Source organism: Stegodyphus dumicola, chromosome X2 (assembly GCF_044657685.1).
Source record: "Stegodyphus dumicola isolate Sdum_Otavi_A_Nest chromosome X2, ASM4465768v1".
Lineage (NCBI taxonomy): Eukaryota > Metazoa > Arthropoda > Arachnida > Araneae > Eresidae > Stegodyphus > Stegodyphus dumicola.
In genome coordinates, this window is record NC_140781.1 from 185,254,775 (window position 1) to 185,279,784 (window position 25,010).

A 25,010-nucleotide genomic window follows, 5' to 3' on the forward strand; every position below is an offset into this window, starting at 1 on the left:
TCCTTAGATAAGAATTTAGATGTAGTATTCCAACTTTCTATTACATTTAAAAATTAGTAGTACCTATTTAGTAAGATTAACAATGATAAATTCACTTGATTTTCATTGTAATGGTATATAATTTGTGAATTAAATAAATATATTTGAAAAGGTTTCGACTAACGTAAGCCACAGATAAGATACACTTGATGACATCACTCGTGTTATTTTAATGTCCGTTTCCACGAAAGGTATCTTTGTTTCTTTTACTTAATTTTTAAATGTTAGAAATGTACTAAAACAAGACAATTAAATTACATAACTATTAGCAGCGAATTCCTCCTCTCCCCTTGCTTCAAAAAACTATTCACTTTGTTTGCAATTAATGATATAAACATTATATCATTAATTGCAAACAAAGCAAATTTAATAGATGTGCCTGCAGTTTGAAATTTTTGTCACTTGCTGGATTAGTAAATTCCAAATCAAATTCAATTTTTGAGACAACAGTGGTTAAGCTTTAGCCTCTCCGAAGAGCACCATTAATTTATGCGATATGCAGAAATAAGTCATCTGACTTACCCCAGGAATTTTATTAGAAATATAATCCGAAGGCAAAGCTTCGGATGTGTGGATATGTACTGTACACAAGCATTCGCAAATATTTTACGAACAAAGAATTATGATCATCTAGATAGATTTCCAAGTCTTTAAGTTCTTTACAGTGCATTTTTTAATCTCTCTATTTTACATGGAATCTTTCCCTCCACTTTCATTTCGCGTTCATGTAGACGGCGTTCAAAGAAATTCTTTTCATTTTATCAAGGTAAGTTGACTTCACACCTTAGCATTAAATAATATGTGACCAAAAGTGCAAAAGTCCACTTAACGCAATGACTTCCACAGTTCTAAATTCCATTTGACTCAATTTGAATATCTAACACAATCTGTATTCTCTTTGCATTTCCCCAAAGCCACGTCTTCAACTTCAGAAACTAGCATTACATTTTCCACATTAATTCTTTAGATATGTTTGCTAGTTTAATGTGATAAAACTATGAGTATTTCTGAGAAATTAATAATTTGTCATTAGTTAAATTTATACCACGAAATTTATATGGACTTTTTATAGTTTTCTATAGTATATTAAAAACTAACGAAACATTGTTTAAGTACCCCCCCCTCAGAGTGAATTAAACAAAATGTTTACTTACCCTATTGGGCTGTTCATCTTCCCAACTCAACTTCTTCACCCTACGGGGAATAGAACCATTTGGCCAATAAATATTTTGCACTTTTCCATTACTTAATCCACTGCCAGGCCTGGTTGTAAAGTTACCCATCTGGTGATCATCTCTAAGGGTGCCATTGGCTTGCCAAGCACTGACTTCTGAAGGCGAAGGAGGTAATTGCCCTCGATGTATAGTCCCTTGATGATTATGATCTGCCATATTGAACACGGGGTTCTCAACTCCTGACTGCCGTTCAACAGCATTAGGGCTCTGTCCTCCCTGAGGTTTATTATTATTATTACTCGGAAGACTGCTACCAGATATATAGGTGGCCATTTTATTTACCATAGGTTGACCACCAGAAGAAACTACATTAGGGATGCGGTCTCGATACTGTTTTCTGAAAGAAGGAAAAGAAGTATTTAAGTGCACAAGCATATACAGGAATATGCACAGATGCATGAAATCACACCTTAAAATTGCTCATTGCAAAATAAATAACGATCTTCTGTTTCAAAATAAATTACATGGTTACATTTCATAGAAATGCTTTATTTTAAAGATATACAGGAGTTAACATGTATCACTGAAATCAAAAAGTCTATTACTGATTACACAGTCGTCTAATTAATTTACTTTATAAAAAATTGGACAGATTTTGTTTCAAGGCACTGATGACTACACGCTTTGCACCTGATCCTATAATACCCATACGCGCAGATCTTGAATAGGCTATGAAATGGCATACAGCTAAACTGTTAGCTGTGTCACTTGCAAGGCACACTGGTGGATAAAACTTTTCATCCATTTACTCTTCAGAATGTCAGTGAAAAATTCTTTAGATTGCCAAATTTTAAGTTTAAAACTGAGTAAGTTTTTAGAATAAGGAACTATTGCCATTACATAAAGTTATAATATTTACTGATTTAGCAATTTCCCGTTCCAATGATATTTGATAAGACATTTTAAATTTTGTATCTACCATTTACACATCATCTTGTCACACGAATTCAAAGAAAAATGTCACCATAAAAATTAATTGGGAACATATATGTAATTGAGAGCATATCAGTTATACTAACATAAACTTTTCTGAAAAACATTTTTCAAAACTGAGAGATATTATTAATACAAATGTTGTCCAAGTGTGGCTACTAGTCCACTAGTGGCCAAGTAGATAAGACCGCTGAACACTGGCAGTTCGCCCCAGGGTTGATTCCCACATAAAAGCTGAATGCCCGCGATTCCCCTTATGTACGATGAAGCAATTTCTCTTAAAAGCCTTTTATGATGGCAAAAAGTGCTCGCTTGTTTTGATACGTTCAGTTATCTAACAGCCCTTCGATATGTTGGTACAAAGCGGCTTAGAAAGCTGTATCAGCATGCAAATAGATATTTTTTAACTGAAGGCTGCTATCAATTCCTTTCAATTGAAACACCAACCAGACGAAACTTAAAATTGCTGTAAGTTGCAAATTGCTACTAAGATTATATGATGACATTCAGTTTTTCAGCTGATCGATCTTCAATGCTTAATTATCGTTTGTTGGATGCACTGCATATAATACTTCAATATGGATCTTTGTTTTGAATATGGACTAACGAATCTTTTTATAAAGTTCAATTTAAAACTTTACATACCTGGTGCCCAGTTATTGATTTATTTAACATATCAATTAATCAAAAACGCTGATCATGAATGCTATCGTTCATATGTATAGATACTAATGAACGAAGTGTATGCAATTCCAGCAGCGATAAATTATTCTGGTAGTGCGATTAAAGACGACCTTAATATTTATTTTACTGATGTTAGTTGGTGAGACAGCATTCATGCTAAGTTTGATTTGAACTTTTCATTGGATAAGGTAATCTACCTATGATGTGGTTCGTTCTGTGCCCAAAGTAATAAGTTTTATACTCTTGAAACACACCAGAGGATGCTAACTAAATTGTCTTAATTAGTCTTAATTTTTAATCGATGTCTTAATTTGGGGACATATTAATCGAATGATTCCCTGATGGCTTCTATTTTGGAAACCTATACCTGCATAAAATTTATCAAATGTCGCTCATTTCAGCCATAAATCCTTTGTTCAGGTGTATACGAGCCAGTTTTCCTTAGAAAGTCTTCCAAGAAGGCATCCCTCCCCTTAGGCAGACAGCCCAAGTGTACTTTGCCATAATTAAATACACCAACACTAACATTTATTCAGCCTACCATATTTAATGAGCAAATGAGACATTTGATGTCTTCCACTGTTTCAATTTTAGTGTCAAAGGGTACTAAAATATATTTTATTTCAATTATAGATAGAGTTTCAGTTCGTCCGCTTCTATCTGTACCTGTACCTGACAATATCTTTTAGTATTTGAAATACAGTGGAAACATGGCACATTTATTACCATTTTGCTCGAAAATTGAATGCACTGACTAGATCTTGCCAATCTCTTTAAATGCATTAATTTTAAGTAAACCTGTAACTTCTCATTAAATTATCAATTATCCAATACTGATTAAGTTATCAATATATCCTTACATATAAGCTATATGTATAGTATTAAGTTAAAGGCATAAAGCAGCTGCATAATTTTGCATATTACGTACATCTAAATATAATGATATGTTTTTTCCTACATAATATGATCAATGAATTACCGAAATTTAGAAAACTTCTAGGAAAATGAATAAAAAGTAATGTTTTAAAATTTAGCTGAATTTGAATGTTTAATAGAACCTACCTGCTGACGGTGAAAGCATAACTGCGGTATTGATATAAGAAAAGAATAACCATATAGAGCAGCAAGTCGGTCAGATGTATCAATTTTTTAATGCTAATCTCAAGGAATATTAAATTTTTTCTAATAACCAAGAATTTCATGACAATAATTTAATGGAATAAAAATTCAAAACATTAAAAGGACAAATATATTAATAAGTAATCTAAAAGAATGTGCTTACGTCTTCAAAATATACACAGTGAGTGTTATAATGACTATTATCAGGGTGCCCAGAAGGACTCCAAAAACGATCATAAGAAGCAGCGAGCTGTCTGATTTCTTAATCTTGAAAACGCTGGATTGAGTAATATCTTCTGGAAATTGAACAGTAACAAGCACAGAAGACTGACGAGGTGGGTCTCCGTTGTCAGTTGCTTCTACAATGACATGGCACGTGCTAGCGTTAAGAAACTCGAGATTTCGGACACGAAGCTCTCCTTTATTTGTGATCGAAAATACTCTAAATTGGTTAAAAAAAAGATAAGATCACATTAAAATGTTAAACAGTCATCCATATAATAAGTAACAGAAAATAATAGAACTTCAATAAATTTCATCAAAAAAAAAAAAAAAAAAAAGTTCTGTTTCACATAGCTAAACCTAAAAAAATTACTTCTCACAATAACTTTAAGTCACTTAAAACTAAATACACTTAAACTAAAAGTATTTCTTCGTCTGAAAAAAAATTAAATAAAATTTTTTAAATATTTCCTTGATAGCGAACAAAATTCCGGAATTTCGTCCGCACTAAAATAAATAAAATAATATTTAATCTGTAATCAATAAAAGTGTTTTATTAAACATTAAGCTACTATTTGTTAAATTCAATAAAAACTAGAATGTATTTAGAATACAAGTTATAAATAAGCTTAAGAATTTTAACAAATGTACAGAAGTTTATCAATATTCATGAAATTTTATGCAAGTTGAAATCAACATTTATTCATGCACATTGAATCAGTTTTTTTTTTTTTTTTTTTTTTTTTGTATTAAGTAATGAAATGCATAAAATAAGACTAATACATAGGTCAATTAGAATTCAAAGGATGTTTAAATAATGCGCATATAAAATATATAACAAACTTCTGCCTATTTTTCTTATGTTTTTTTCCTACAGTTTTTTATTCTTCAAGTCAATCCAAAAAGTAATCATTTAAAAGATTCGCATTGACATGTTTCGAAGCAGCATTATTCCTCACTCGGAAGAAAAACAAATACCGAAATTTGTGGCACTGATGACATTCATTACCCCATATTGCTTCCCTGTTTGTAACTCTTTATGTTTAGTTAAAATGAAGTAATAAACCCTTTGCTTTTGGTATGAAAGTTTATACAAATCTGAAATCAGAAAATCTTTGTTACTAGTTATCTGAAGTCATAAAGATCATACAGGGAATTGGGAATGTAGAAGAAACGCGCAGTGCTATCGACAACATATAACAGTGACTTCCAAAAACGATGATAGTTCTGTTGTCCATATATCTCAGCTCAATTTTAGCTTGGGATAAGCAATAACATGTGTCACATTCAGAATTTCTTATGAGGTACCTTTTGTTATGGAAACAACGACTAGCGAATGTAATTGAATTAAGAAATTTGTATAAAAAAAATCCCTGAATTATCGTGACTTTAAACATTTCTATTGTAACTTTAGTATCATACCATGAAAAGTCACTGAAGTACAAAATATTCAAATGTTCGTAGTCTTTCGGACTATTATGTATATTGCACCATGTGTGCATTACAAACATTTCTTAATACGTACAAAAAATCCTGCCTTTTGCAAAGTAACACCTTGAAGATTTATTTTAAAGAAGACATATTTTGTGCCACCAGAAAACTAAGTATTTCAGTTTTATAGCTAATTCTGCTGCTGCGTATATGACTTACTGCTTAGCTCGACAACAATGTAAATATCGGTGATATATATGCTTAATTATAGCACATTTTAAGATGTTATAGATACTTATGCTTACCTTGCAAATGGGCCTTTCAGTTTTAATTCTACGGTATCATTTATATCTTCATCTGCAACCTGTTAATAGATCAGTTATAAAATTAAAAAACATTTATCTTTTATGAATATTATCCACTTAAAATGATTTATTTACTGCATTAAATACTATTCAGTAAAAAGAATTTTAAATGTTATACATAAAACTTACAAGTTTTTACTATTAATTTACTTTTGTGGCTTGTTAATAAACAAAGTAAACAACTAGTAATTAATCTTGTTAAGTTACCAAAACAAAGTTAATTAAATACTGATTACAAACGAAGAGAATTATATTCTGATTTTAAAAACTTGTTTAATTTAGATTAGATATTAAACATTATTTCATTACATTAGAATTTCAGTCTTACCTCAATGGTTCCTATGAGACTGCCTATCCGGACATCTTCATGTTTTACTAAGAAGTTATACTGTGGCTGAGCAAATTTTGGGTCATTGTCATTCACATTCATGACAGTGATATTTACTCTTGCAACATCACTCTATGAAAAATGAAAAATACATTTTAAAATGAAGCTTACGATGACATTAATACCGGCTTAACTTGCATAATGAACATTAGCTATTTTCTAAACAGAATATTAAAATTATATTTAATACAAATTCAAGAACTGGAAAAGTTTAAATATTATTAGTTATTTATTACTTATTATTTTTCATTTACAAGTGATGAAATATAAATTAAAAAAAAGAACTTGTATAGAAATAAAAATCAAGCCCATAGATGAAAGCAAATTGAAGAATTTTAAATTTGAGAATGCCATAGCTTTAAAAATAAAATTTTATTTGTGGCAAATAAAGTTATCAATTTGGGGTTTCTAATTCGCAAGAAGAGCATTAAGAGGGAATCTGCTTATCACCATGTGTGCATTACACATTTGGCTGCACTTTACAGCTTTTACTGCACGATAATTGAAAATTTGACTCTCTTTTTTCCTTAATGTTTTAATTGCTAACAAAAATATGCTTACTGAATCCAAGACTACCCTTAAAACCAAGATATAGCAGTATATCTCTGTTTAGAGAGGAAAGCAGACGACAGATATTCAAAGACTTACATTGTCAATTTATGTTAACAAATTTCTCAAGTTAATATATAATGCTGAATGCATATGCATTACTAATTCCGGGTCACTACCAGTTACTGAAAACTTGTACTGAATTTTTCCGAGTCAGCAGTCTGGAAAACACCTATAATTATTATGCTATTAATTACAGTAGAATAGCACATTTATAAAGAGCATGCTTCATGTGTTTTAGAAACTGACTCATGCTCACAAAGAAAAAGTAAAAACAAAAATAATAAATAAATAAATTACATTAAATAGCATTTACATTAGACAAAAATGAAAGAATTAAAATTAAAATAAACAAACACATAATAAATAAACTTCTATTAAAGTAAAAATTTATCAACGCATTGGATTTTACTTCCTGTCATATTACTTGGTTTTTGAGGACCTTAACCAAAGTCAAGTACAGGCTCAAAATTTAATGAATAAATCGTAGTTATAATGAAATCAAGAAGTTGATTTTATTTTCCTTTTTTCTTTTAATTAAATTGCAACTTTCTCAATAGAAAATGTGGCATAATTTGAGTTTATTCCTGCTTATGCACCGAGGACATTTTTTGGTTTCACGAAAATGAAAAGCAGTCCTACCCGATAGTAGTTGCATGCAAGGTAAAGGAATTAAGCAGGAAAAGAAAGCAATAAAGCATTTTTAATTATCCAAACGATGGATAGATTAGAATATGTTAAAATACGTACCGTTTTGCCATCTGAAGCAACTACTCTTAAAGAATAAAGAGTTTGTTTCTCATAGTCCAGAGGTTTTGACACAATAATTTCACCCCTAAAAGGGAAAAAAATAGAATTGAAAATAAGAAAATAATTTTTAATGATATTAAATATAGGAAAAAAATATTTGCTTACAAAGAGTAGAATTACTTACGTGTTTTGAATAGCAAATTCTTCAGTTGGATTCTCTAACAACTGCAGACGTACGTGCTGCAAAGAAGAAAAAAAAAAAAAAAATACTCATCACTGATTTTTCAGTATAAGAAAGAATTTTATAAAATTCATTGATTTTGAATCGAGACCTTCTAATTGACATTTCAAGACTCTCCTTACTCCCAAGAAATATATTTGTCTCATATGTTATAACTTCGTAATAAAAATATCGGCTTAGTTTCTTCTTATGCAAAACATATGTAGATTTATAATTCCATTTAACCTTACAGATTTTATTTAAGAATTAAAGTTTTACATTTATAAATACCTGTTAGGCTCGACACCTTTTTCTTTAATTTTGTCTTAAACATAGGTTACCTTATATCAGGCTGAAAGTGACTCAGAATTTTAAGAGTAATGCAAACAAAAATGCAAAGTTTTAACAATTTTGAAATTATTATAAAAAACTAACCTCTCGTAAAACTACTTATTTCTAAAAAATATTGCTATTTAGTGCTTAAAACTGACTCTTATTCCTGTATTTATCCGGTAATGTACGTACCTTATCGTTTGGTTTGGTTGTATGAACAGTGATTACAACTTGACCAGGAGGTGCACTTTCGAGCACCGTAGTGACATATTCTGTTTGCAGAAACTTCAGATCAGTTGGTAAGATATTATCACTCTCCACAGTTAACGTAGTCAGAGAGTAACGGTCAGGGTTGTCAATCTGAGTGGCTTTAATAACTAATGTAATTGGTAGACGTAGGTCTTCAGGAAGTGCCTTCTGTATTGTAACTTGCCCAGTGCGGCGATTTAACTCAAAATATGAGTATTCTGGAGATTCTAAAATGATAGAAAGGCAGCAAATTAGTTTATAATTGATCATCAGGATGACAAATCAAACAAAGTTTGAAAGTACAAAATACAGTATTTGTATATTGGCCACTTATTGAAAAAAGCGGCAAAATTAAATATTTATTATCGACATATTTCATATTAAGGAGTGGAAATGGAATTTTAAAATCGACTTAAAAAAGAATAAAAAATTGCTGGCGAATTCAAGAGCTAGAATATTATGAAGTGGAAAGGCTATATATCAGCTGAATTATTAACTAGCTGAAATAGTATTAGCTGGATATAATATATCAGTTCAATTACTAACTAGATTATGCGAGAGACTGATACATAATATGAAACATGTAAATTCGATAAACATTTTAGATTCCTTTCCGCGCTTTCTCTTTTATTTTAAATTCCACAGGGAATTAATTGAATTTTCCCCAGTTAATCAAAAATACTTTTCATAAATAATTTTTCAGGAAATATCAAAAATACAACAATTAAGAATAATGAACTAGGCTAGATGTCCCGAGATTCGTGAGGTACTATATTGAGTACTAACTACAATTATGTGCTATTCAGGCGATTAGAACTATGCAGTTTATAGTTCATTTTAAATTATAAAGTAATTAACTTTATAGTTCTAATCGCCTGAGAGGCACTGGACGGCTTTATTAATTTTAAGTTATAAAGTAAATTAATAGTTTCTTTGTACTAAAAGAATGTTATTTACCTTTCTTTCGAAATTTCTAGCTAATATTTCTCGGAGTTCTTATCGATGTCCTACACTAATACGAAAACTATGGTTTTCTTGCTATTTAATATCTCATTATCATACTTGCATAAATAATTCCTTACACTCCTGCAGTACTAAGATACTGACAATTCAACATACCTGAGTTAAAAGAATACTGAATTGGAGCTTGGATGCCTTCATCGGGATCTTCTGCTTTTATGGGGGCTGGAGTGATGGTTAGAGGCATGCCCTGAAATCATAAAACTTGATATTAATCACATTTTAGAAATAAAAATTGAAATATTTTGCAGGTAAAGCCCAAGTTCGAGAAATACAGTACTAATTTGTGTTCTGTAACCTAAGTTTAAGTCATTTTATAATTCCTTCCTTTTCTAATTTAAGAAATTCAATAAGCAAGTAGTTAAATAAATAAATAAATGAAATTTAAGTGCTGGAAAAATTTCTTCTGCTGTCAAATTCATATGCACGTCAAAAAACCTGCTAGTTAGACCTTAAACTTCAGAAATTGAACAAAAGAGTTCATTTTGTTAATGTTCCAATAGATGGCGCCACCACACCTTCCAATTCAACACACTATGAAATGGTTGAGTTCTTGCAGTTGAAAAACGATAAATATGTAGCAATCCCACGAATAATGATTTTACAACAGCTAGGGCCAGTTTAAACGTTTAGCAAGCACTAGACCATACATTCCTAGAATTGCCGCCTCCCAAATTTAAAAAAAGTGTTCAATGGTTATTAAAATTTTATTTCATATTCACCAAGTACTTACATATGACAAATTGTGTAAAAAGTACTTACATAATGACAAGTGCTTACGATGAAATTAAAACATTTAGTCGTGGATTCGCTAGAGTCCTGATTTTCGCCGCTCGCGTACTTTTACGCGCTAAACCTCCGCTAGGAACGGCCCTGCCAAGCATAAATAGGGCGGGCGGCATAGCCGATGCGGTTAAGCATTAACTTAGAGAGAGGCACTGGACGGCAGAATTTAGAAGCTACAAGAACTGCACCGGGCGGCAGATAGGGTAGCGCCGGCCCTGTATGCAACTTGATGATTTGATTACGGCATAGTTATACTTCATACGAATTTTTTCGTATGAAATTTCTGTTAAACGAAGTTAAATAAAATACTTCAAGTTTTACCACCTTATTTTATTTACTTACTTACTTATTTTTTCTAAGCGCAACCAAAGTAGCAATGTTCATTCTGAAATCTTAGTGAAAGATATATTATAAATACGTCTCTATATGTCTCTGCATTACTGCTTTACTAGTCTCTATGTTGGATAATGTTAATTTTTAACAAAGTGCAAAGCTAATTTTTAACAAGTGCAAACATTCAGATTGCATAAGAAATACTATACTTCAATCGAGAACTACTTATATGTGATATAATACTCCGGAAATCTAAGACCTAACGTTAATAACGAAAGAATGGTTTGCCATTATACCGTATTTCAATGATAAAATTTAAAGTAAATTAAAAAAAAATAAAACTTTTAAAAATAATAAAATGTGTTAAAAAGATATTTAAATTATAAAAAAGAGAACAAAAACGTAAATGATGACTAATATTTACTCTTTAGTAATAGCACTTGTTAAATTTTAATCAGAGCTCAAAAAAAAATTTTTCGATGATTTTCGGCCTATCTTTTAGACATTGTTTCTTCGCTAATTCTGCCGCTTTGAAAACATTCTCAAGCAATGAAACAATTAATGATGCAGACGAAAATGAAACAGCAAGCAATGTGCATAAAGCTAAATATTTTTTTCTGAGGAGGCGGAGAGCGGTATTTTACAAGAAGTTTTAGGGTCTGAGTACAGTATTGTATGCAATTTGCTTAAATCATCCTTACTTTATTTTATTGTGCACCATTGTTAAATGAAATTTTTCATTGAATCTTATTTCTTAACCTCATTGAAGCAAATGAATTAAAAGAAACAAAATTTCTTTATTTTTTTAGGCACATAATGAGATTTTAAAATAGATTGAAAACAGAATTTAATTAGCTGTACAGTTATTTTTGCACTGTAATGATGGCGAACACTAACTTTCATTTTCAGCTAAAGAATTCACGATAAAGAGAATACAAAAACATATCATCAACTTTCAAGACATTCCATGAAAATTAGTTTCTAAGCGAACATATAAATACCCGTCTTGTCATAACTTGCCCCGTATGGGACAAGAAATGAAAATATTCACGTCCACTTGGCAGCTGTAAAAAGCAAAGATTCTAAATCTAACCTTGAACACTAGAAAGAGTTTACAGCCCCCTTTTTCCCTCCAGGTGCAGCTGTCAAAAGAAAGAATGCGTTCCAGCTCTGCGGTGAATCGTATTATGGGAAAAATGTGTGCCTCAAACACAAGTCATTTTTTCAAGTGTTTGAATAAACACTGAGCAACAGACAAATGGCATTTTCGTAATGCGAAGAAATACGTTTTTCTGCTGATTCTGGTACACTGAGCACCAATATGATAGTTACAATTTTTTATTAGTTCAGGTTCTGAAGATTACTAACAGTGTACTTAACCAAAGACTGATGTTACGGCCACAAAATGCGAATCAGATTAGACACCAAAATGAAATGAGTTGGAAGACTTTCATTAGTGTTCCTGGGACTTCATTTTTAACTAACTCGAGAGTGTAGCTAACCTCTCATCGTCATCTTTATCTTAGGAACCACAAAGCTCTTCATTTAGCATGAAGAATTCAGGATACGCTATAAAATTTATTGTTCACTGTAAGGATACTTTAATTTACTCTATACCCACTACAACTTACATTCACTAGCGTCAAACTACAAATGTACGGATAAATCACAAAACTCGTTTCTGGCCACCTTAAAAATTACGTTCAAAATGTAATTTACTCATGTGGCTTTAACTACAAGATTACGTATACAAAACAGATGAATTCTTTTTAACACGTTTCGAGGTTTTCCTTCTGATCATTGTGTGATTAATTTCCAAAGTGATATATGTGAGGGTTAAGCATTTTTAAAACTTTTACAGCTAGTTAAAATATTCGCAAAAATAGTGTGAATGCTAATTAAAAGGCCCAGAAAACCCAGTTAATTTCAGTTAATTGATTTTAGAACAACTGGGGCTAGATCTCTGAGGTTCATATGCAAAAATTTTTGCAGAAAATATATCGGAAAACTGTTTCGAAAGAATAATGTAACGAAAAAACTGGATGCGCCATAAATATATAAAATGCAAGGAGCACTCAGAATGCAAGAAGACTAGCTCTTTTTTTTTTTTTTTTTTTTTTGTGTGTGTGTGTGTGTGTGTGTGTATAATGTACTTAACTATATAGATGAAAGTCAGCAGTAACAAAATTTCAAGACTCAATAACTAAATCTTTAATTTATAAATTGTATCCTTTAGTATACTTGGAGAGAGAGAATCCGTACTTTCCAGTTACTTTTTTCTTTCTTTTACAACTGCTGCAACAGGGAAGTAAATCTAGTCTATATAGTAATAATTAGTGGCAAGTAAAATATATTATCAAAGCTTACTATAAATGTGTCTCAAATTATGTAATTTGTTTTACAAAACATTTGTTAGAAAACGGCTGCTGGTGGACTTCACTTAGTACGACTGAAAGTAATGGAAGCGATTCGAAAGCAGAGCCCCGTTTACGTTAAATTTATATAAAATGATAACTCAAAGGGCAAACTTCACTAGAGTTTCCAAAAGTTCACGCAAAGTAGAACTAATTCTTTAATTCTGCAAAGTTAGTAGGATTGGATTTATAGAAACTTTGATATTCTAAAAGACCAGCAGTAAAGTGAAATTTGCAAGAAAAAAGAGCATACTTGAAGTTTTTTAATGCATTCCTCCTTTTTAGAGTCATATTTTAAACTTTTCTTCTTGCGTATCATAGCTTTCACAGTGTCAAGGGTCAGATGAAGGAAATTATGAGTTTTTTTTTTTTTTGTTAGTTTACCTTCAGCTAAATGATTATTGGTATAATCTTCAACAGAACCAAATAACATCGTGTTTGATTTGCGCAACGTAGTATATGCTCTGTGCGCAAACAAAACATGTCACATGATCAACATAAGCTACTCCACATGTTTTTTCTAATATTGATTTTTTTTATGTCATTTCTTCACAATAGATATTCTTTCGATAGGATTTAATAAATCTGAGTTACTGTTAGAGTTGGCGCTAAACTTTTTGCCGCCCGGTTGCAAACTCTGCAACTTCAAAATTCTACCGCCCGGTTCTATCCAAAATTCTAAAAATTTTACCGCCCCTAAATTCTGCTGCCCTGTGCGGTGGCCGCACAGGGCAGCAGAATTTAGGGGTAACCGATTGCGTTCGGTTATAAACCGATTGCGTTCGTTTGGACGCCGGCCCTGGTTATTGTTATCATGAATAAGATCAACAAAATATAATTTCACTTTTTAATTTTTTGCTTTAGAGTTTTAATGTGTTCAAGATAGTATTACGCTGTCATATGTGCTCTGAACCCCTTACATGGAGCTGTCAGTTGGTTTTATAATTTACTACCATAAAGACATCACATGGCAGACATTTGATTTGTCCCTCAGTATATACAAATCGAATACAAAAAATTCCTGTTTTTGTTGCATAGCTTTATTTACACGTATGCCTTTTGAAACCTAACAATAGTTACCGCAGAAACTCATAATGAAGTATACTTTATCGATATAAATACAGACAGGCGATTCACATGGTAAACAGTGACATACACATAAAGTATCGATAAATATAATGCAGTATTGCAAATGTATTTTCCTCTCTTTATGACTCTTTTAATGCTATTTTATTTGCTTGAGTTTTAAGTTATTGTAAGAATATAGTATATTATATACATAATAAGTAAAATATGAGCTACTATATAGTTTATATTACCGGTGAGTCTATTCAATTCAGACTACTGGTTAAAAGCAGTCTGTAAATATTTAAATTTTGGGTATATCAAATGAAATCTTCTATTGCACGGAATATTGATGCTTCTCCTTACGATGTTCAAGAATTAGCGATGTCATAAGGCAAGTGCATAGAATTTAGTTTTTATACAGTAGGGAAGTTCCCGCAGAAATCGCGTCCAATGCAAGTTGCATGCAATAGTCCAGCATACGAAACTGAAGACACTACATGTGATAATAAAACGCAAAAGCTGATTTAAACGAGCAGCATCAAAATCCTTAACTCAATCTTAGTACAGTTTTCATTCATTTGAGTATATAATTTTTTATTTTATAAAATTAAATAAAATACTTTGACACATGAAAAGAAAATCACCTTCATAAAGAAAGTAATGCGTAGCTAGTTCAAGAATTGTTCAAAAATATAACTCTATATGTTAACTAGTTAACTATATGTTAATTTAATAGATTTTATTAATGTCCACATTCTGATCCTTTCTACCAATTCATTATGTTTGAAGCAAGTTTTGTTCAGTGTCTCGATAAACATTCAATGCTCGTGCTAATAAAATGATTGTTATTGCATCTTTTTAGCTTCTTCAGCTTAGATTAGTTTTCGAAATGAAAATAAACTAACAAATAATAATAATAATAATAATAATAATAATAATAAAAAAAAGCTGCTTAGATTTAAAAAAAAATGAAAAAAAAAATTTAACAATAAAATAATAAATAAAATAAAATAAAAACAACAGTTATTTCACCGAATAAAATAGAACGATACTTGTTAAATAACTGTACTAGTACAGATTTTTATTATTCCTTTTTAAAGCGCTCAAAAATTTCAATTCAATGTCACCATCGAAGTCAAAATGTAAATGATACCTTTACTACTTTCAAATATATATTTTTAAAAATGCATCCTTTAAATCTGAAACAGCGTAAAAAGAAAAATAGAAATTTTATAAACCGTATTAAATTAAAACTGCGAAACAATGAGTTTAAAAACCAGACCTGGGTATATATCTAATATAATAATACAAATGACTTTATTTGATTTTTGGGTACCTAATTAATAAAAAAAGGCTTTATTTGGACTTTGGCTTATACAAATTAATACAAATGACTTCATTTAGGTTTTTAGGTACCTATGTTAATGCAAATGACTTTATTTGGGTTTTGATTTAAAATGCACTAAACAACTTCCAAATAACATAATTCATACCAAAATAAAAGATATAATGTACCGGTGGAAATGAAATAGGTCCCATAAGGTTTGATTATAGTGCTATAATTATAGTTTACATGATCTAGTAATCAACGACAACTCCTAGCATTACTTTACAAAATTAAACCTGCAGTTATCGCATATTAAGTTTCCAAAACGAATCTATCACCATTATAGTCATTAAGATATTTTTAACATAAAAAGCATTTCTGCAATAAAATGTTCTATACAAAAAAATTCACCTCATTCAAAAATATTCATGAAACTTATCGTTTGCATTAATTTGTCACTCTTTTAATAACAGAGGGGAGTTGCCTTCCCCTTTTTCAAAATCTGCCTTCTTTATAGCGACCTCATCCACGTAGGCCACAGTAAACTTCTATGCTAAGAACGATATTTTGTTTTCAGAAGGAAGATTGAGGTCTGTGGCATAAATCTTTTCTCGTATTCAGCCAACGAAAGCCGGTTTAGAAGCGTATACTAAGCCGGCATTGTTTTTGAGAGATGAAAGGAGCTCCTCCCATTTTTTGAATGTCTGAAACAAGAACTTTCACATATTTTATCTATTGTTAGCTTCTCAACAGCTCTTTTTTTCTTCTTTTTTTAATGCAAACAAGTATAATTCAACTGACAGTTGGTCAATTTGCTTTCTTTGTAAGAAATCTGTGCCACTTTTCAGAGAGTTCTTTCTTAGATCTAAATATGAAGAGTTACTTCTTTCATTCCTTAATTACGGCATCGAAGCTAAATCAACAACGAACATGAAAACTGTACATCAAGTACAGAAAAATTTTTAAATACTCCTAAGACGATGCGGCTTCTTCAGCACCGACTAATTGAAGTTTCAGCGTTGCAGAATCCCGTTCCGGTCCACGGAAGTTTAAAAGAAAAAAAAATGCTAAAAGATGAAAACGGAAACTGTAGTCATGTAGCATGACTCAACATCCGGTTCCACTGTTTAGACATGCAACAACGCGAATATTACACGAAATAGAAGCAGTTCCCTACCTTTTTATGAATCCGCTTGATTAGCAGAAATACACAGTTTAAAAAAAAAAAAAAAAAAAGAAATAATAGGAATCTCAGAACGATTGTTTTATGCGCACAATTAACAGAACAGCTTTCGAAAGAACTCACGAAAGGAATTTATCGAACAACTGATAGTATGCTCCACCATCACAATTTTTTTTTTAATCCCCAGTAAAATAATCTAACGTTTTGTTGTGTTTGTTTCATCTTCGTTCTTCTACTTTTGTTTGCTTTACACAAATTCGATTTATATTACGACTCATTTACTTTTTTCTAGGCATAAATTTACAATTTATTTAGCTAAGAACTGATCAGTGTGGGATTTGATGCCATTCTATGGACGAAAACCGAAGTTCTTCATATTATTCGAAATAGATCTAACATTCAAACTTTTTTTTTCCTTTGAATATTGTATATTAAGGGCATTTAAACTTTAAAAATATTGTAGAGTCAACTTTAATAACTTTAAAAACATTGTAGAGTCACTACGATACTTTTTAAAAAGTGGAGAGAGGAAAAATGAGCAATGCCTCGCCGGGACTCGAACCACGGACCTCTCGAATACGCACCGAGTGTGCTGATCATTACACCATGAAGGCATGCTAAAAATGCGAGAGAAATACCTTAGATAAAAAGGCAATAAAAAGATATTAAGATGTCCTCAAATACAAGATTGTTAGTGAAATATGCAATTCAGAAGTATTTTCCACCTCCAGTTATGAAAAGCGTGAAATAGGCTACTGCCGTTCAATCGAATGCTTAGTTCCTTGTTAGAATAATTTGCAGCGTCCTTCATGAACTAGATATCCATTGAAAATTTTACAAATCACTTAGTCTATACAAATGTAAAGAAAAATAAGGGAACTTTTAATAAAACTTTTAAAACTGCCTGGAAAATGAACAAACACAGCACTGAGCTTCAAGTAAAAAAAAGCGTGGCAATTTCATTATTTGATTACTTTTTTCCGCTTATACGTACGTCAGAATTTTGACATCTTCTTTGATAGCAGGATTTTGAGTATACAACTTATTTTTATTACTTACAAACTTATCAACCCATCTTTAATAATTCAGTTTTCTAAAAATATTCGTGGTGATGGGCATAACGACTTTCTTTTAACTGTAGAATAAAAAATAATTCTTCTTTTTCCTCGTCTCGGTTTTAAAATCAAGGTATTGGTATTAGACATCAAACTTAATTTCTATTTAAATTATATTAAACTTTCCCGCAACTCACGGCTTATACTTATATTTCAAATAATTAGATATTTTGTAATTATATTATTCAATAACAATTATAAGATTTCCTGAATTAAACATCAAAATTAGGAAGTCATTCACTTTTTATTTTAAAATGGATACTACACTCGAGCTAAAAAAATAAACCACAAACGCTAAAAGAAAAAGTAAGAATGTAAAAAGGGGAATTTAAAACATAGAGTTTACATATGAAGTAGAGGTTGCAAAAGAGAATGTAAATAGGCAACCAAAACTAGTATGAAACACAAATCCCGCAGTCACACCACAACGCCTTGAAAAGGGGCATGCTGGACCTATGCGTCAGTTCCCAAGCAGCGATAGTTCCGTATAATCCGAGATAGCCAAAGCGGAAAGCATGAGTCGAAGACACCATCTGCTGGAGGGCTGTCGGGTTTTTGCAAGCTAACGCAAGACAATTTGCTGTTGCGAGATAGCAAAAGGCTGTGGAATTGTTACCAAAGAGATCAAAACCCTTGTAGAAGAGGTGAGTCTTGACTCTGGAGGATTACCACAACGGCAGACGATCGCTTCCTGTTGCTGTGTGCAAAACGCCGTAGATGACTAACAGGATGACAACATGACAACAATGTCTCTTTGCACGACATCAGTATCTCTCTGCTGCTTCAGGACAGACCATATCCCGTCAAACTGTGCCGCGTCGACGGCAGGAGGGTGAACTGCACGTCAAACGACATGTGGTTTGTTTTCCTTTGTCCCTCTCGTATGTCAGAGCTCGGTTGAACTGGGCTCATGAACGCAGATGGACACCAGAAGAGGGGGGGGGCTACGTACTCTTTACGGATGAGTCTCGATCTAACATCCAGGACGGTTCCCAAAGAGCAATGATATGGCGAGAACCAGGGCACGCTAACGGGCGTGAACATCATCAAAAGAGAGCATTACAGAGGAAGAGGCTTACTTGTATGGGCTGGAATAATAACGAACGGCCGCACCGATCTCTATGTGATTCTTGATGGTTCCGTCACAGCGGACGAATATCGTGACAAAATTCTACACCCTCTTTTGCGTCTTTTTATCACTGCAATGGATACCGACGCGATATTTATAGACGATAATGCCTGCCCGCATAGGACTCGAGTGGCGCGGAGTTATCTGGAAATTGAAATCAGTCTATGGGATCCGTGGCCTGCTAGATCACCGGATCCGAATCCCATAGAGCATTTGTGGGACACGAAGCGATCAATAACATTATTGCCGGCTTGCCTCGTCGTTATCAAGCATACCTTTCAGCTAGAGGGTATCATATTCGTTATTAGCGGGATGTTACCAATGCACATTCTTCGGACACATTTGGTCTTTCGTGATGTGGTGGTCGTAATACATGTGCCTTGTATGTCTTTGATTTATTGTTTGCTGTGTGGCTTAGTAATACCACACCAATCTCTTGGAACAATTTCGCACATATTCATTAAATAGTTTTTGTTTTATTCCATGTTTTCCATCTGTTGCTTATTTTTTTGAGCAGGAGAGTAAATTAACACTTAGCTTAAAGCAATGATATGGATATTAGGGTTACGGGGAAAAAAAAATCTGTATTCCAAACATGCAAATCTTTTAGCAGACTTTCAATATGCTGTTAGAAATTTTTGTATTTAAGTCACATTGCAAGAGTTTCTATTTTATTCTTAGAAATATTTTAAATTTACCCTTTTCGATAGGAATCACAATTTAGTAATTCGAAAACAAAACTTATTACCTGTTACAGAGAACATGCTGTGTTATGAAAAGTAAAATGGATAGAGCGTTAATTCCTTGACGATGAATGTGATAAAGCTTCGAATGTTGCACGTTTCTAAACTTACAGGAAAAGGTCCACGAGAAGTTAATTCTATTGGAAACATTTTGGAAAGGGTAGCATTTCAAATAACACAACAGAAGGACAATAAAATAAATTTTCTGTTAAATACTATCTTTAGTTAAAATTAATGAATTCATGTCCTAAAAATACTTATTTAAACAACTTAAACATACGCCTAATTGTTATTTATGGAATTTTAGGCTTTTCTATGCGTTACTTTCTTCCTATGTTTGGCCAATTTTATGCCCAATTGTTGTTCCGGAGGAACGGGGGGGGATAATTATCCTGGGAAAAAAAAACAGCTTGGTGGTAATTTCAAAGTGAAAGAGAAATCTAATGTTAATATATGGAAATTGCTCATTGTTTTGGATCATAGAATAAAACATCAACGATTACATGCATGTTAAAAAAATCTCGAATAACGTTTGCATATCAGTGAGTTTTTAATGTAATTTTTTTATATCCAATAAAATGCCGTCGTAAAATAGAAAGCATTTGCTGTTCCTGTTTATCATTGCGTACTCCCAAACCAGAAAAAGAAAGATATTTTGGCAACATTGTCTTACTGAATGTCTAGACAAATGTCAGTTTTATCAAAGCAGTTACAGGGATTATTCCCTGTGTACGCTTTTTCAAATATATTCTACAGTTATCCCACCAATCGCAGAGTCAATATGACTACTGAAAACTGATAATTCATCCTGCATTCTGTTTCAGACAAATTTGATGGTTGCATGGAGTTTTTGTGATCTTCCACATGTGTAAGGTGAATATGAGTTTTGCTGTTCATCAAAGTATTTCTGGGCCCCAATGATGGCAGTATGACTTTTGCCAAACAGAATGAGATGATAGATTAAGATACATTAAAGTATGTAACCGAGGTTTTTCATTTCGTCCTCCTCCATTTATCAGCTTCTAAGGAAGACTTCTGAATCGAAGAACTTTCACATACATTATCTCTCCAGTTGAAAACGGGTATGCTTTACCCAGATTCGAGCCCCTACTCATCGGTGCGAGAGCGGCTTCTGCTAATTACCGTAATGACTGGGAGTTACGTATACATGTTCTAAATCTATAGAAATAATTAAATTTAATAAAAAATGCATCTAAATCATGATTTCCACCTAGCTACCAGGACAGGTGCAAGCTTCCTGAGTTACACATATGTAGTTTATAAATAAAAAATAAGAAACATTCTTCTCCGACGGATTATTTTGAATGAATTTTTAGAATCAGTTTTCACTTTAATAACTTGTATTTTAATTGATTTGTAAATTGGTCTACATTAGATCCGATCTTTTTTTGGACTACAAAATAGAAGTATATAAAAAGAACTTTTACAAGCTAATCTTCCTTTACTTCTTCTGCACTTAGCATTTCATAGCAAGCTAATGTCAGTGGCGGATTTACCAACTTTTTGTTTTCGGGAGGGGGCTTCAGATATAGAAAATTTTTATTGTTTTTTTAAACGTCATTTAATGATATGGTTCATAAGTTCCTTGCGATTAAAACTTGCCGCTACCCCTTGAATCTAACTCTAACCTGTTAATTATATACTGAATTAGATAGACTTCATTAAAATGCCGAATAAGCCAGAATTCTAAGTAATAAATAACGGACTTACCGGTCGAGGTCTTTCTGGCAGAACAGTTTTGTAACTTTCAGAAAGAAATCGGGGATTTTGATCATCGGCATCTTGGACCCACACTGTCAAAGTTGTGAGAGAGGATTGTGGTGGCTCTCCATGATCCTGTAAAGAAATTCACAATGCAGAATGCACTTGAATAGGTAATAAATTTCTTTTGCCGGGGGATTAGTTATCTGGCAATAAAATTATTTAAACAACAGTTCGGTAAATCTTATATTAAATTATGATCTCTCTTGCTGATCTGAATTCTAAATACGCAAATAAACTTAAAATTAAGCATAAATGTAGCTTTCAGTTGGTGCAGATATTGAATAAAACTCTAAATATCGAGAATAATCAGACAAACATCCCTGTTATGCATGTGTGAAAGTGTTTTGCTGATTGCATTCGAAATCAGTCAAAATTTGTTTAAAGATTACGCCAAACTAAAGTTTTTTTTACCTAATTTTAAATTTGCAGTGACTTGCATGTCTTCCTCTTAAATTAATCAATTTTCATCAGCATTATATTATTTTCAGTTACATTCTAATAGCTGGCTACTTCTGATTGATTGTTTACAGGATTCTGTAGTTAAAAGTATTTTTTACATTACTTGTTTTTAAGACAAAAACCTGGGGCTTATTCTTACGCGTCTCATGCGATATACCGTACACAATTTTGTCAATAATAATGTACATATTTTTGCCATTTTTAAATCAAAATTAATGTTTCTAACGTTCTCAAATAAAATAACTTACCTTTGCTTTGATGATTACAGTGAAATTTGGCAAGGTTTCATAATCCAAAGCTGATGCAAGTATCACGTGTCCTTCAAGGGTGTTTTCGAAAGCCAGAAGATGCTACGAAGCAAAAAATACTTTTTAATTTACCAAACAAATGCAAACAACTTGAAGAGCGCAATCAATGAATGAGAAAAAAAATGTTGAAAAAAATAGATAATGATTGAATGTACTTCACTGTTATTGTATTTGATAACAGAACTGTAACATCCTATGGAAGATTGAATCCAGTATGCTTTTTCGCATTGCAGTTCATAAAGTTCTTTAGTTTATAGGCGGTAAAACATTTCTCAAAGAGCTCGTGTGGAGAAAGTCATATTTTTTTATTCATGCTTTTGAGAATAATTTTGAATACATCATCTAAACTTCTACAATCTGCAACTGGTAGTTTTTATTAGATTTTGATATTAAAGTTGTTGTTTTGGTTGTATTTCTATTATACAGTATTCTGCTTTGCATAATTTTGTCTCACACTGCAAAATGATTTTTTTTTTTTTTTTTTTTTTTTTTTTTTTTTTTTGGTACCAAGGTATTTCAACTGGTTGAAAGATGAGTAAGATTCTTTTGTTAATTTTAACAAGTTATGCCGATTGTTTCCTAAATGATAAACACAATTTTCAGTTATAAGTTTATAAGGTGTTTCTCCCACTTTCCTAGCGTCCTTCGTGGTATAGTGGTTCTGCACGCTGGGCCGGTATTCCAGAGGTCCGTGGTTCGATTCCCGGCGAAGGCGGTTGCTAATTTTTCATCTCTCTTGCTTTAAAAAAAATCCTAATGACTCTACAGTGGCGCCCGAACTAAAAAGGTTGTGGATGATGATTCTCCACACCCAAAATTTGGCGACTAGGTTCCCTAAAACCCTAGTCGCCCTTTAAAAAAGGGAGTATGTAAGGTGTTTCTTCCACTTTCCTAGCGTCCTTCATGCAAAGGGCCGGTATTCCAGAGGTCCGTGGTTCGATTCCCGGTCCCATCTCTCTTGCTTTCAAAAAAAAAAATCCTAATGACACTACAAGTTACATAAACTAGTTCTAAAAATGTTCTAATCTGTACGAAACTTTTAACCTTATTTCAAACCAAATGTATTTATTGGTGTCATATGCAATACTAATTACCTTCAGTCGCCGATATATATTAGTTTTATATTTGAATTCTGTTTCCATTTTATCTTTTCTTGTTTTTTTTTTTTTTTTTACTTTTTTTATCCTTCTTAATCATATAGGAACATTTTCAACTTTCATAAATCTATCATAAAGGTACTCACTTTTATTGAACGTAAGAAAAGATAAGAATAGAAATTAAGTTCGTAAATTAAATGTGATTATTTTTTATTTTAAGGTAAGATATAAGCTAACACAAAAGATAAAAATGCCAACATGCAGGTATTTTGTTTATAATCCTTGCCTTTTTCATTTACAAATTATCGTTTAATTTATCGTTACATTTTTTATTCTTTCATTTATGACAGATCTCTAACTTTCTGTTCTGAATGTTAAAAAAACAAGAGAGTAGTAACTTTAATAATTACTTTTTGCTATGGAAACGAAAATTACACTTTAATGCTCATAGTAAACAAAATTACACCATAATAACTTAGCGCTAAGTTACATTTTTAATTTAATTTATTAGTTACCACATTTTCACTTATTTTTGCCCTCTAAATTTTTCAGCAATCAGTTTAGAAACTTTTCATTTATGATATCTTCACACAAGGTATGAATACATAGTGAAATATAGCATGTAAGCAAAAACAATGGCATTGGAATCAGTAAGTGCGTAGTCATTAATTTGTTTTGAAGCAGAAGACGTGAAACGTGTGCAGTGCCTTCGCCGGGACTCGAACCCTGGACCTCTCGAATATGAGTCTAGTATTCTTCCAATTACACGATGAAGGCATGAGCAAAGGAGGGAGAAAATACCTTGTATGCTTCCCTTTTTAAAAGACGACTGGAGATGACCAATCGCCAAATCTTCGTCGAATTATTGCATACCACCTTTTTTAAGTTTCGAAAGCCACTTGTAGAGTCATTAGGTTTTTTTGAAGCAGGAGACGTGAAAAATGTGCCCTCGGCGGGACTCGAACCCTAGACCTCTCGAATACGCGTCGAGTATGCTTCCAATTATACTACGGAGGCATACGGAAAGAAGGAAGAAAATACTTTATAAGCGGAACTGACGTCTTCGAAATATATAATACAGCGATGCAGGTGTACTAATATTATTTGTATTTTACATCTTTTTTATATGCGTTTTTAACTACTCTTTCAGAAATAGTATGCACCGCGTAATTTTTCCTTTTCTATTTTCGAGAAAGACATTAGTTAAAAAAAAGTGCGGAAAAATGTGCGATTAAATGTGGTAATGTAAAAAAAAAAAAAAAATCATTTTGCAGTGTGAGACAAAATTATGCAAAGCAGAATACTGTATAATAGAAATACAACCAAAACAACAACTTTAATATCAAAATCTAATAAAAACTACCAGTTGCAGATTGTAGAAGTTTAGATGATGTATTCAAAATTATTCTCAAAAGCATGAATAAAAAAATATGACTTTCTCCACACGAGCTCTTTGAGAAATGTTTTACCGCCTATAAACTAAAGAACTTTATGAACTGCAATGCGAAAAAGCATACTGGATTCAATCTTCCATAGGATGTTACAGTTCTGTTATCAAATACAATAACAGTGAAGTACATTCAATCATTATCTATTCCAGATAAACACATCTCTGCCAACAGCATTGCTGATGTTTGAAGAAAGGTGCAAGTTCCCTGGTGTTCTT

General features: G+C 32.1%; 1 protein-coding gene across 2 annotated transcripts in view; it reads right to left on the minus strand.

The window, feature by feature from the left end:
• Positions 1–25,010, minus strand: part of Cad96Cb (protocadherin Fat 4-like Cad96Ca) — a 146,276-nt gene that overhangs the window by 3,622 nt on the left and 117,644 nt on the right. For both annotated transcript variants that reach the window (XM_035375973.2, XM_035375964.2), the window contains 10 exons: positions 22,188–22,289; positions 21,427–21,552; positions 9,697–9,787; positions 8,521–8,804; positions 7,960–8,015; positions 7,776–7,860; positions 6,357–6,488; positions 5,969–6,027; positions 4,174–4,452; positions 1,194–1,611 (listed from right to left, as the gene is read on the minus strand). In XM_035375973.2, the coding sequence (XP_035231864.1) occupies positions 1,194–1,611; positions 4,174–4,452; positions 5,969–6,027; positions 6,357–6,488; positions 7,776–7,860; positions 7,960–8,015; positions 8,521–8,804; positions 9,697–9,787; positions 21,427–21,552; positions 22,188–22,289 (1,632 nt within the window). The remainder of the gene's footprint in view (positions 1–1,193; positions 1,612–4,173; positions 4,453–5,968; positions 6,028–6,356; positions 6,489–7,775; positions 7,861–7,959; positions 8,016–8,520; positions 8,805–9,696; positions 9,788–21,426; positions 21,553–22,187; positions 22,290–25,010) is intronic.